Genomic DNA, 14,379 nt, shown 5'->3' with positions numbered 1-14,379 from the left:
TATGCCATGATCCAGAAACACTTTTTCGACCTATAGCAGAGCACTAGTAAAGAGGCTACAACCTAAGCACTGGCACTGTAAGGGTTACTTGCTCCTTTACTGCAAGGATGTAAGTAAATTATACATATCTGACAAGAGTACAATCTATATGTGACACCCTGTGGATGTAAACATTCAATGGCATTATAAAACTTTGGGTTCCATAAAGGCTTTTATGATATTATTCAGGATTCTTTTTCTGACTAGAAATATTCATAGCATTGAGAGGTAGAAAGAGATGTATATCTGAGAGTAAAGCAGACCTAAAGTAGCATATCAAGTTGGTTGGTATTTTAGGTAAAGTGGGGAAAAAAGAGTCACGTCCTTGCCTGTGATTCCTGACCCGAGATTACTGCAACTGAGACTTTTTGATACGGCTCACCATATTTATTATTTTGTAAGTACAGGTCAGCATAATCATGACTCGAATCTGGGATACTGTTTCTCTGCATCAATCACTCTATCTGTTAAAGGCAGATCTTCCAGAAAAGAGGGAAGAGCTTCAAAGCTCTTGATGTAGGCAATATTCAGTAAGAAAAGACTTGACCAGAGGAAGGTTTTACTTCAGCATTTCTTTCCAATCTGTCATATGACAGGGAGATGAAGCAGTCAGAATTTTTTGCATGTTCTTAACATGCTAAAGTTAAGGGACAAGGACTAACTAAACAAAGCAAAGTTTTAGAAGAAAAAAATATATATCATATACCTGGCATTTTGAAATAGTTAAACAATGAAAAAATATATGATTTTTACAGCAGTGGCAATGGTTGCATACTTCTTTTGTACATATGGCACCACATCCCTTTGCATATAAGGTAAATTGAAGGCCTTAGCAGATTTCCATGAATCAGTCAAAATAGCTTGAGTTTAAAGAGAATAAGTATCAAAAATTAGATCTTTTTCAGTGCCAGTATGCAAGTGCAAGTCTCTTGACATGATGAGTTGATTATATTGTTTCATGCTTCCCAAAACAGTAATTTTATTGGCACTTGAGGTTACAGTAGTTCATCTTTTTCCTGTCCTTAGAGTCTGTGTTGTTTCCTTATTTTCTTATTTTAAGCAGCTCTCCAATTTCTGTTTTTCAAGTAGTTTGAAGTACTTCCACCAACAGTGCTCACACTTGGGATTAAACACTTTTTTCTCATCTTTTTTCTTCTCCTTCACTTTTGTCTTCTACATACATACAGTGTCTCTCTGTATCTCCTTTTTATTTTCCAGTTTAATTTCCTTTCTTAATATTGATGCAGCCAATGGTGCATAACCAGTTTAGATTATTCCTGTATCAGATCTGCTGAATTTCAGGCTAACTCTTATTCCCAGTTCAGCTGTCAGTGCAGCTATCAAAGCTGCAGAGGTTCTTTCAGTAGTTTTCTTGCATACTGCCCTACTTAATGGCTCCCAACCCATTTTTCCCTCAGGAAAATATTTGGAAGTATACTTTCAATTTGAAACAGAGGGTTGAATGTATTATTACTTGGCTTGGTACAGTCCCATCCATATAATATAGTTTATATCACATTTAAAAATGAAAAAAAAATTTAAACAGAAAAAGACACTCTTCATTTGGAACATGTTAAATGATATGTTTCAAGAACTTCAACGTGTTTTCCAACATTTTTCAAGTTGAGATATTAATCAAATCTGGCCCTTTCCTCTGAAGAATCTGTTTCAAGAAGTGTCAAAGATTTGATGAGAAAATGTCTGGAAAGCAAAAGGAAAATATTAGGTAGGGATTTTTTTCCTTATTTTCCTCTTCTATTTAGAGAAAAACCTCTAAAACTATCTACCAGCCTGTCCTTACCCTCCTGGAATACTAAGTGCATGAACTACTTCAGAACCGATTCTGGAAGTATACTATTATTTTTTTTCCGTTCTATCTTATGCTTTGTTTGCTGAATTTCTGGAGTAAAATTTATAACAGAAATATAAACCCTTGAGAAATCAAAGCTTATAATAAACTGAAATACTGACAGACCCTGAACTATGGCTCCCAAATTGCAGTGCTTGAAGTGCAGAAAAACAGAATCAAGGCCCTTTAAAGTACTCCAAATTATAGTCTATCAATTGTTCTGTAGGGCAATCACAAGCCTATTTTGGTAGAATAATAGAATCCCATCAATAAGCTATTTGTTACTAAAATTAGGCATACCAGGGTCATGTCATTACATATTTTACAGTCAAGCACATGTTATCAGGACTGTCATATCCTCAGTTACATTTTCCATAAAAACAATTTTGCTCTAAACATGAATTGTTTTCTTGAAAGGACTTCCATTTTCAGAATCTTGAAATTGCCATAATTCTTGGAAAAAGCATGTGTATATGTTTATGCATATTGAATGTAGGTGTGAGAACTGAAAAGCACCTGTGTGCGTGCACTTACACCTACTTATTACTTCAACAGGAAGCCTCCTGGCTCCAAAGCAGCATATTGCACAAGTTCAAGGTAATAAATGAATTGTTTATTACTTACAGTACATATCTGTTTTCAGCAAATTGGAAATGAATTGAATAATAGGTTGTGAGTAGAGCACTGTATTAGTATATTTATCACAGAGCTGTGACCGCACTGCAGCAGAGCTGCAAATTCATTGGCACATCCTTGCTTTTCATGTCTTTAGACTACAACATTCATTATACTGCAATTTATAAAATGTTTTAGGACTTCTATAAAAGAATAAAATACTGATGTGCACTAAGAACAGAGATGAGAGACAGGGGAATAAGTCAGTTTAACCTATATGCTTCCTATTTTATACATGATACTTTAGCTGAGCATATTGCTGTTTCTGGTAGATGGAAGAATTGTCAGAGTACAGGAGAAAAAGCAGATTGTGTAGATTTTAGTGTATGCTCTATGTTAATTTGGAGGAGAATAGAGCAGTGCAAAAAGATAACTCATTTCTGTGTTACTGTTTATTGCTGTTGTTGCTCATGATGACTGCAATGATAGAGAGGAGGAAATTCCTTCGTGATAACATTGTATGCAAATATAAATTAAACCCTTTTTTCTGATCCAAACATATTGCAAAGTAAAAAAGATGAGAAATGGGAATAGAGAAGGGGGAAAGGGTTACAAGTAAATATGCATATTACATTGCCTCTAACCAATGATGAAAGATAATTAAGCTTTGTGACTCTATGGGTCAGCTCAGGGAGAGTGTTCCATGTGAAGTAAATAATGTGTGAATGCTGTCTACATCTGATTCATTCATGATTGATCCAAGTCAAATTTAAATTAATGACTCGGAGGACCTAGTCTATATGTCCTTGCTGATATTGAGCAAACTAGGAGTTGGCAAGGATGTACTGCAAGAAAAGCATGTTGACCTCAGCTCTTCCTCTATAGTAGAGTGGGATAACTAAAGGTGTTAGTTGTTTGGTTTTTTTTACTCTACCAAAAAGGAAGATCTAACTTTCTCTCAGAGGAAGGAGAAATTAGTGTCCTTGACTTAGATATTCTACTAGGGACTTAATAATGAAACTGGCACTTATACCAATCATTAATAAATGCCTCAGAAAAAGTTCACATTTACTTCCATCTCACATTTGCTTTATTGCATAGATGGTGTGTTTTGTTTTACCACCAAGACTATGTTTTTGTTTTGAAGGGGAAAACCTTCACTGCTCAGACAGAAAATGTTTTCTACAACACTTACAGAACAGACTCCTCTGGTTGGATGATTACTAGAACAATCCACTGGAATTAACCATTTATCATCTGAATGCTAATGCAAGATCCACGGTTTCTGTCAAAACATTCAGATTTGTCTTAACTTTACCATCAAATTGGTGTTTGTAAGATAAATGGTTCCTAGGAGAAGCTTCCATGTTGTCTCAATTGCAGTAAAGAAAGTGGCCAGATTCCTAATTGTAATGATGGTAAACAGTAAAATAATAATAATTATAATAATTTTTAAAAGGTGGTTTACATGAATCAAATCAAAAGTTTGTCGTGCCAGGCAAGTCAAAAGACCACTTGCTGTAGTGATTTTCTTTTAGGACTATCCCTATTGTTTAGTATTTTTAAACAAAGTCATTAAGGCAATGTGCACTTTTCAAGATCAGCATCATTTTGGTAGTACCAAATTAAGATTTTACCTCAAGTTTCCTTTGAATCACAATGCCATAGCAATTAAAATCACTGACTTTCAATATGTTCAACTCAAAACCTACCAGTTACAAATACAACTCCATCTCATCATGTTATAGCCAGATTAGTAAATTAGAATGCTGAGCCAAGACTGTACTTGTATCAATAGTAGCTGATGGCATCTGATGGCTTCACGACCATCAAGGTGATTCATGTGCTCTACATTTGCCAAGCAACAGATATTTAATGGGTTATGCTTTTTGCATATGATGCAGCAAAATTTTATCACCTATTTGAAGATCAACATGAGATAATTTTTGTCCCTCATTTAGAGGCAGGCAATCAAAACAAGTAATACAAAGTGTAAGATCCTATATGTTGTGCATCAAGGAGTGGAGAAGTGTCATAGCCAAAGGCTATGATAGCCCATATCCAGGTTTGATTGACAGAGAAGAGACTTTGAATACAAAATCATCTATCAGTTTTATACTTATCTTTATTACTGAGTAATTCCTTACATTATGGGAAGAAACATAAACATTCCTAATTACCAGTTTCTTTAGTCCTCAAAGTATAAATTTAGGCATAATCTCATTTAAAACACAGCTCTATAAAATCTACATGGTGATTCAATGCATGATCAGTTGTGTTTATTAGCAGAGAATATTGTAGTCACTGTTCTGTATTACATGGGCTGTTCACTGGTCCGCATGCTCTGATAATTATGATCTTCTAAAAAATAAGAGCAACTTTCTTCAAATGTCTAACTTTGATTATAAAGTTGACACCATAAAATCTCAGGAGATGTAATTAATTAAAGCCAAAAAAAAGAAGAAATAATAAAGAATTAACAAGATAGCAAAGAATCTATTTTATGTTTTGTTCTCAAGCCCAGCCAGTATGTTCTACTTTAGCTATTTGAAATCGCAAAAGAGAGGTGATTAGATGAATACAAAACTAATCCAGTCAGATTTTGTACAGGGCAATATTTGGAAAGGTTTAAAAATTTCTTCAGAGACTTAGTAATTAAAACCCATGAGATTCTTCTCGAGAGTCTCAGTGCTTAACTCATATTCTCATATCCCCAAGAGATCTGAGCTGTGCCCACATGGCACAGTTAGGTTAGTGAATAACTGCCACTCCTGTGTGTTTGTTCAAATGATAAACTCAAATACATCGGTGCAAAAATAATTGTTATACAGAGCAGCTTTCATCTCTTCTAGAAAGCCTTAACCTGGTTAAAGACTAGGGAAAAGTCTTCAGAAAGTAGTGGAAAAGGTTAAAAACAGACCCCCTAGGAGATTAATAATATTTCATAGCTGGCCTTTCATAAAAGTTTATTCTTCCTTTTTTTCAACTCATTTAACTGGCTTAAGATAGATGCAAATGTTCTTATTTACACCAGCTGAAGACCAAAGCCTCAATTTTCTGACAAAAACATTGTGCAACAGATTGTTGTTTATATCTAGCCTGATTAGTTCATTTTATGAATTTCTGGCTTTATCATCTACCTCTACCTCTGTGTAAGATTGTCACAGCACACTCTAATTTGCAGCTTTTGGACTATATGCAGCCCAGGGGCCATTTACACTCACTTTATCCTGGTGTTCCTAATTCCCTCCCTGCCCCGCTCCAGAGCAGATAGACAACACCTGGGTAAGTGCTGCCAAAGACGCCATTTCCTTCAGCATCAACTCCATACAGAGCTGGTCTCCTGTGGTCATGATACAATTGGTAGGAACTGACAGAATGGATTCCAGAGCTGTGAAATTCCCTCTTGTTAACTCCTGCTGTAGATTCATCCTCCCCTGCTTTGCTTCAGCACAAGTGGCAACAGTTGGAGTTGGACATAAGTAATTTTCCAGCCATCAAGACCCCGTAGAGCCTAGCTTATGCATAACATACAGGTACAGAAAGTTGTTTACAACAAATGCAGAAAAATGGCTTATTCAGCTCCTGCAATTGCTAAAGTGGAACCATCATGATTTAATTCTAAGGAACTAATTCATGAAGTGCCCTGAAAATTAAGAACAGTAGAAAAGAAAGGAGACGTTAGTCTCTACATTGTTGTGTGCAAAATAAAAACAGCATAAATCCAAGAGGATCATTTAATCCATATGAGTTAATTGTTTCTCAATTAAATTATCCATTAATCATTCTAATGCAAACAATTTAGAACCTTACAGATCTGCAGACAACACCAAAAAAACTGTTTGACAACCTTTACTGGGAATATGGCATAAAGGACTTTTTAAAATCAAATGTAACTGCATATTTTAAAATTTATTTTTCCTTTGTAAATCACAGTCTTTAAAAGTGCCAAGCATTTCTTTTTGATCTCTTGACAGACTAAGTTTGATAATGTCCACCAAAGAAACATGAGGGCTTTGTATTGATGTAAGTGACAAAGAAAGAATAGGTACTTCTTGTTTCAGGTTTATTTAGTTCTGCCATTGTTGATTATGTGCATGTGTGCACAATTAGCTTAGAAGTCAGCAGCAAATTAAACTAGTTTGGGAATTATTGTGAATCTAAGTTAATTTTACAGTCTCTTTCATCTGCCCTTTGTGTTGCCTTGCGTAGGAGTTCCAAATCCTATTGCTGAAAATCTCAAGGTCAATTTAAGCACTTAAGAAGATGTAAGAAATGAGAAATAATCTTACAGGCAGATCAGCTGGGTTTACTTTCATTTGATATACTGTGAGAAACATGGACTCTCTATGGAATAGTTAATTTTAACCTAATATTGGTACAGTAGGACTCTGCAATAGCACTGTGTCCTAAATTGGGTTATCTTATTTTCAGTATGCTTTTACCATGATGAGTGCAATGACTCCTATTGCATTAGAGAGCAACATCACTGCAAACAGATATAGATGTTTAGAATGTTTTTGTGATTTGGTTACCAGTTTACAGATTGTCTTTTGAATAAACAAACAGACCTTCAGTGGTTCAAGATACCGGCTAAAAGCACTTATTGCTCCTAAAAATTATTTTCCTTACATGTTAATTTATAGATGTAATCTTTCATGGTCTTCTTGAGCAGTCAGGTAATCCTGAAGAGTAAAAAACTTCTAAATTTTCATAATGTTTTAATAGTCTTTTTGTGGGTGTGAATAAAGGTAGATGGTGACAAAACATGCTCAAAAGCAAGCAGCCTGCATTTTGGAGGACCTTTGCAAAAAATGGTGATAAAAAAATACAGATCTGAAGGGTATGTTTGGAGGCGTTAAAAAGGGCAACTAGTGGGCAAATACTGGAAATCTACTCAAAACAAACTGATAGTGGTTAGTTCTGAGGCAGAGAAAAGGACAAAAAAGCAGAACAGAAACAATTTGGCAGAGAAATGAGAGGTGAGGTGTGAGCATGAGGAAGATTAGATAGGGATTTGATGATGAGAAAGAAAAGATTGAATTTCATGTTAAGCATAATTCATCCTGGGTTATTTTCCTTTGCAAAAAGCCTTTAACATTTTGTTCTGCTCAAAAGAAATTCTCATGGTGTCATTATCATTGTAGCATTTGAGTTCTTTTCACTACAGCTGCAGGCAGTACATATTAAGTATTTTGTGGAGTGTGTGTGTGTTCCTTTTGACCTCTCAGGTGGAGGAGCAGTTACACAAGTGAATTTTTTGTTTTGGTGATTTCTTGGCTTGTTTGTTTTTAATGTGTATATAAAGAGCATTGGTTTAGGTTGTATCTAAACACAAGCTGTATTTTGCACTTTTGTGTGAAAGGGAAGCAGAAAGGGAAAAGGCAGGGAAATTAAGGAAAGGTTTGTGTTTTACAAGAGAGAATTTTGAGATTTTTTGATGGTTCTTCAGTACTGAGGGACTTTATTTAACAGTCTGCATGTCGCCATGTGGACATTTGCCTTCCTGTACAAAATAACTTTATATCTTCTTGCTCAAATGATCTCTAAACCTAAAAATTGGACTCAAATACACTTTGGGCACAATATGTCTAGGCAAGCTAGTTAATGTTTTAAATAACCCTGTCCTGAGGGATTTGGTCCTCTAAAAAGACTGAGGCAGTGACCTGTTGACTTAGAGAGGATAAATGGCACATTTACAATATTAAGAAAACGTAATCACATAATGAGCAAAAAGAGATTTAAATCAATGTTTTCTGTTTCTTATGGAATATGAAAATATCCAGATTATAAAGGTGTCTGGAGAGATCACAGCTCCTGCCTTCAGGCAGGCCCAAGCATACTTAAGTGATTCCCGATGTATCTTGAGGTGCTTTCGAAAATACTTTCTACCACTAATGAACCTCATTGCATCTTTGCCCTTCCCCTGTGGACATTTCTAACAGTTTGCAACTTTCCTGTTTTCAAGAACTTTTGTGCAATCAGCCATTGCTCATTTCTGCTGTATAGGCTGTGAGGATTTCTACATGGGTCTGATATCACTCTCCTTATACTAACGTTATGAGATACCTTTTCTTTGTCTTCTTTTTTTTCTTGCTGTCGATAGTATGTTAGGTTCATTAAGGATCACATGTGGAACAAATCAAAGATAAAACCACAAAAAACCTCCAAATAAACAAAAACAAAACAAAAAACTAAAACAAGCAAACTCAACAAAACACACCAAACAAAACCAACCAAATAACAGCTGAAAAAACCCTGAACAAATTTTTAAAAAGCTCATGATTTTGTATTATGAGGTGACAGAGTTAACCTAATGTAATTTAACAAATAGAGAAATCCAGATCACTGGACACCTATTATTCTGCCTTTAGTAGTTTTATTATATTTTTGAGGAAAACAAGGCGATATCCTGAAATAAAAGCAAGGTAGAGTAGAATGCAGCATGTTTATCAACAGTGGATTGTTCAGGATTAATATCATCTCCCTCTCTGGTAAAGCACAGTACTTTTTGTCTCAGACAGGAGAAAAGTAATAGATCTATTTTACCAGATGTCAATAAAATATTTGATATATTGTAATGATAGAAATTGTTAGCTAAACCAGAAAAGATGGGGTTTGAGAGAGGAATTGCAAATTAAGTTGTGAACTGTCAAATGGAATTGCGCCTCCATTTATACTGATGGGCTAATGGCTGGCTGGGAGATGAGATTTGCTCAGAGATCAGTGCCAGAGAAAATCCTATTCAATGTTTCAGCTTTGGTTCAAAATTAGGAATATCTTGATAAAACATGCTGATGATCCAGATTCGGCCTAGAAAAATAACCTGAATGATTTGAATGACACAATGGAATTTACAGCACACAGTAATGCTGTTAAAAACAGTAGCAAGACTTTCTGTATGCAGTGGAAGTCATTGGTTGGAAGTGATGAAAAGAAGTAGGATGGGAATTTAGTGAAGATCTTTATCATGTTGAGTAATCTCAGGATGACTTTAAGCCACTATTCTTTAGTAGTCAGCAAAATACTACCTATTAAGTAAAATAATTTCTGTAAAGAAATCCAAAAGTTCTGATCAACTCTGAAATCACAAAACACTGCTAAGATCTCCTCTAGAACACTCAACAGAATGCAAGTGCAAAGAGGAGCAGAGCTACAAGGAAGAACTGTGGAAAATATATTTTCCAACAGTAGGCTTCATCTCACAAAACTACAGACTAAAAGAAGTTATCATTGCTCCCTGCAAAGTATTGAGATGTAAATCAGAAAGGAAAACAGACACTGATAAACAAATAAACGAATCAAAGTTTCCAAATAAAATACCAAACCAAATAGCATCTGTAAACTCTCTATGGATAAATTTTGAGGTGGAAATTAAAAGACAGCGTATCATACTTGAAGGGATGAAGCTCTTCACTTGCCTTTCAGAAGGAGCTGTAGAGCAAGAAAGTTCTCAAAATGGAGTCTGCAACATTTTGCAAGTTCTTAAAATATGGGTATCCACAATGGGAGGAGACACGACTTGGTAACAAGGAACTTGCAGTTCTGTTTTGTGATGGTTTCTAACTTCAGAGCCTGGTTTAGGAGGGAGGTGCTGTTTTGAAAGTTTGTTTTGTTTTATGGGTTTTTTTATGTTATGGAGCCTTATTCCTAAAGGAGAAGAAAGAACTGAGTTGCTTAGAAACATAGTCTTTTAATACAAATAATCTGCAAATCATGCGTGCATTGAATTTTTTTAAGGTTTTAAGTGTATAAATTTTGAGTGTCTACTAAATGATGAGCATAAGGTAGATAAACATAATGATGGTATCTGCTCAAAATACAAATTTCATGGCAAGATGTTTGTATGTTGAAAATTGTAGATTGGTCTCATTCTATAGAAAGAAATGTGTTTGAAAAATAATGGTATTTACAGTGATAAATGTTATTCTTCATGATATTGTTCACTGAATTCAAACAGGTTTTTTTGGGTTTTTTGGTTTTTTTGTAATTTCTACGTTCTGGATATCTAGCATTTCCTGTAAACTATATTATAGTAAGTAGGATTTGTCCAAAATGTGGACAGATAAGCACCAGATTATGTTACAGAAGTTTGCTAATGGACTGAATAGAAAATAAATCTTATCATCCTATCTGATAAAATAAACTAACAGAAAAGAAGGTGAAGGGAGAATGTCAGGAAATGATGCTATGTTCTGTTTTAAACTTCAGTGTGCGCAAATATAAAATATTGTTTACTCTATTTTTCTAAATGCATCATCTTTAGAACAGCAAAAATCAGATCAAAAAAGAAATTTTGCAAGCGCAGATCCAACCATCTACTGGAAGCCATTACACTAATCCAACCATCATACTGGAAGCATAAAATTAACATCATGGAGTTTGCTGAATATCTCTGTTTTTATGACTTAATACGCTCCATTAAATGATACAGATAAATATCTAGTTTTCATCTTTCTGAAGATTAAGTCATTTGCCTCAGTTATATAGTCAGTAATGCAGTCTCTTTACTAGTTATGTTGCAATAAAAGTAAGTTATACTGCACTAAAATGTGAAACTGGTTGCGAGCATTACGTATGAGAGTTCATATAAATATCTGGTAAAATTCACAAAGAAAAATGTTTGGTTTGGTCATTGAAAAATTACTTTTCAAGTCATGCATTTTCAAATGTAAATGAAGAAGAAAATACATAAAAAGAAGTTATTTTGAAAAGCTGGGAAAAATAAAAACCATAAACATATTTAGGAACTTTTGCAGTTATTTACAGCCTTGAATAAAAGTTACTTTTATAAGATTATTTTTGAAATGTCATTGCTCTTTGATTTCCCTACTCTTGTACCCAGGAGCTATGGATTCATGTAAATTGTTAATTGTTTGTCTGTTTAGAAATGTGCTATTATAGGCTCTTGTTTTTCTTCTGTGGTGTTGAGAACACAACTGGATAGAACAGTAATCAGCTCTATCTATTCATTTAGCCTGCCACACTTATAAAACTAAATTAATTCATTTAAACCATGCTGAAGACATAATTTATTGAAATGCGATAATTGCCTCAGGTATTTTCACTGTATTTTACCGTGAAGATTTTTAAATGGTTTGTTTCTTGCTTTAGAAGAGCATTTCTTTCAGCGCTATTTTTAACCAGGCCAGTGTTTTCTGATCTTTTTGGAAAAGAATGGGTTCTTTTGAGTTCTAAAGGCTGATATAGGACATAAGAAATCTCTATTCTGTATATTTTGAGGCACAAAACAAAAAATCATTTCTAAAAGAGAGTACACAATATTCAATTCTCAAATGCATATTGTAACATAAATTATTCCTGGTTGTTGATCCATGAATGCCAATGCTGTTAACTGAAAATTGAGGAAATAAGAGACTGTAAGCTTATTGAGGAATGACCCAGATCCTTTCAGTTTCAATAAGTTTCTACATAGGAAAGCAAAGCTTTCCTTGGGTGTTGTTTATGAGAGTATCATCGACTGTCACAGGAATACGATGAACTGCAGATTTATCTTAGAGATAAGAACACTTATTCTTTAATGCATTACTGAAAAGATCTTTTTCGTCTAATAGGGTGTCTCTTAGTTTTAGTTTTTAATTTCATAATTTAAAAAAATATAGATTTGGCCAAAAAAACATGAAAGGAAAACTCCTTTGTTTCTTGATCAAAAAGGCAGAGCCCGTACTGAGTCTGATTATAACTAATTTAATAAGGAAAAAACATTCTTTGAAATGATATTTCAAAGCCCTTTCAGGGAATAAAAGTTTAATAGTTTCAGAGGTGAAAGTAAATGGTAATTCCCATTTTTAACTATATTTGATAGAAAAGGACCTAGCCAAACTTAAATCCCTGAAATCACATTTAGGTAATATTCCAAGCAACAAATATATGTTTAGCTATAACTTTGGGGTTTTGCTGTTCCACTTTTTCATTCCTTCCACTCTCCAGCAGCATTGTAGCTGAAGGGAAGAAAAGCAGGCATGTGGGAGAAAGGTGAACAACTCTTGCCACAAACCCCTGTGACAAGAAAAAATTACACAACTATTATAACAAAGCCTATAGTTATTTTTAATAATGCAGCTTTACTAATTTCCTTCCATCCTAGCCAGCAGGCAACCTGTCTGCCTTAAATCCCATTGCTGGAAACAGAAAGATGAAGAGCAAGCCAGTGGCATTTTGCTTTTAACCTCCAGTCAGCTGTGGGACTGGGCTCCTTGAGGCGTGACACCACCTGCCCAGCAGGAGGAGGTGTGACATGTGATGTTCTTTTTGTTTGGAAGGACTGAGTACCAGTCATCTGTTGCTTGGAACCCCGTTTTATGATGATGAATCTATTCCACCTTTAACGTGCTTTTTTTACTATCTGTACAAAGGCTTCAGCAAAGCCTTCAGGAATCTTTTATGCAGTTGTGTGTTCAGATATAAATTCTGTTAATACACCTAAAATAGCAAGGATTAATTATGAGACAAGGACATGATACACTGCTTGTGCAGCTCGGTGTCACTATGAGACATGAAATAACAAGACATACACACACTGCTCTCAAGGCAAAAAAGGGGAAGTTTATTTTCTGACTCCAACATTTATAGATTTCCAAAAGTGACAGTGGATTGGAGGGTGAAAGTGGCACCTCTCCAATGACATTGGACAAACCAACAGTCCATCAAATTTCTCCTCCTCCATAAAATAATGCAAAACAATGAGTTATTTACAGAAAGTGTGTGAGAAAGTTCATTACAAGAATGTAAACATCAGAAGGCTTAGAAAATCTTAAAAAATCAGGGCGACAGCTCAAAATTTTGCTTTGTGTAAATCTGGATGCTCATTTTGGTTTCTCTTTCTGTCTTTGCATCTCATCCTGACAGGTGTGTGCCCAATCACTGTGAACACGACGGTAAATGCACCCAGACGTGGGACAGCTTCAAGTGCACTTGCGACGGAACTAGTTACAGTGGTGCCACGTGTCATAACTGTAAGTTACCCTGCAGTTTCAAAGTTTCAGTGGAGTAGGGAAGTCTCTCATGTCTTTTGGTTGAGATTTTAAAAAATCATTCGTCCTTTCTTGTTGTTAAAGATCCTCAAGCCTCTTTTGAAAGAAAAATATCGTCTTAATCACCTTCTGCATTCCCTGCATTATGATGTGTTTACAGAGCACTGTACTGTGCCATGCCACCCACCAAAGCAGTTCAACAGCAGCTGGGTGTACAGAGCAAACACATTCTTAGCAGTTGCATGTGAGATACAGCTTCTCATGGAAACTGAATCTGCCCTGAGCTGCTGGGGAGAGCTGCTGACTGCTGCTTGAGATGCTGGTTTAGGTTGCTAATCACAAAGGGTGTTTACACACTGATTATCAGCCAGCTTAAAATCTAATTATTTGCTCTGTGGTTATGAGTTTCTGAAATAAGAATATTTCCTATAAGCTCCACATGCTCTACACTATCAAAGCACAGAAAGAAGAAAGGTGCTGCTGCCCTTTTATGGGTCCTGAACAATGCATGCTGAGCCAGTGACATGCATCTTCTGTTCCTCCCCTCTTTTGCTAAAAAAGAGGGATTTTGATCTGCAAAAATACCTAGGATACAGAGAAAATATATCCAGTCCTTACTTTTGTTCACTTCTTCCTTTTGCCAACAATCTCCTAATATTGAGACAAGAGTAAAAATGCTTCTAAACAGGCAATCAGTTGAAATTGAAGCCAGGATTTATAGAGATACAAGTTTATATCACTTTTCTGTTTACCTTAAATACAGCTATGTATAATTTTACAAAGATAATTGCAGAATTTTTTTCAGTTTTAACCAAAAACTCCAAACCAATGACACCATCACAGTTTTCTGGATCAAAACAAAAACCTAACTTATAGTTAAAG

General features: G+C 35.2%; 1 protein-coding gene across 1 annotated transcript in view; it reads left to right on the top strand.

Annotated features, from left to right (window-relative positions):
* Positions 1-14,379, top strand: part of CNTNAP2 (contactin associated protein 2) — a 1,020,353-nt gene that overhangs the window by 653,626 nt on the left and 352,348 nt on the right. The window contains exon 11 of the mRNA XM_058040331.1: positions 13,373-13,479. Coding sequence (XP_057896314.1) covers positions 13,373-13,479 — 107 coding nt within the window. The remainder of the gene's footprint in view (positions 1-13,372; positions 13,480-14,379) is intronic.

This window comes from Melospiza georgiana, chromosome 1 (assembly GCF_028018845.1).
Source record: "Melospiza georgiana isolate bMelGeo1 chromosome 1, bMelGeo1.pri, whole genome shotgun sequence".
NCBI lineage: Eukaryota > Metazoa > Chordata > Aves > Passeriformes > Passerellidae > Melospiza > Melospiza georgiana.
The sequence above is the reverse complement of the archived record's forward strand: the minus strand, read 5'-3'. Positions and strand labels throughout refer to the sequence as shown.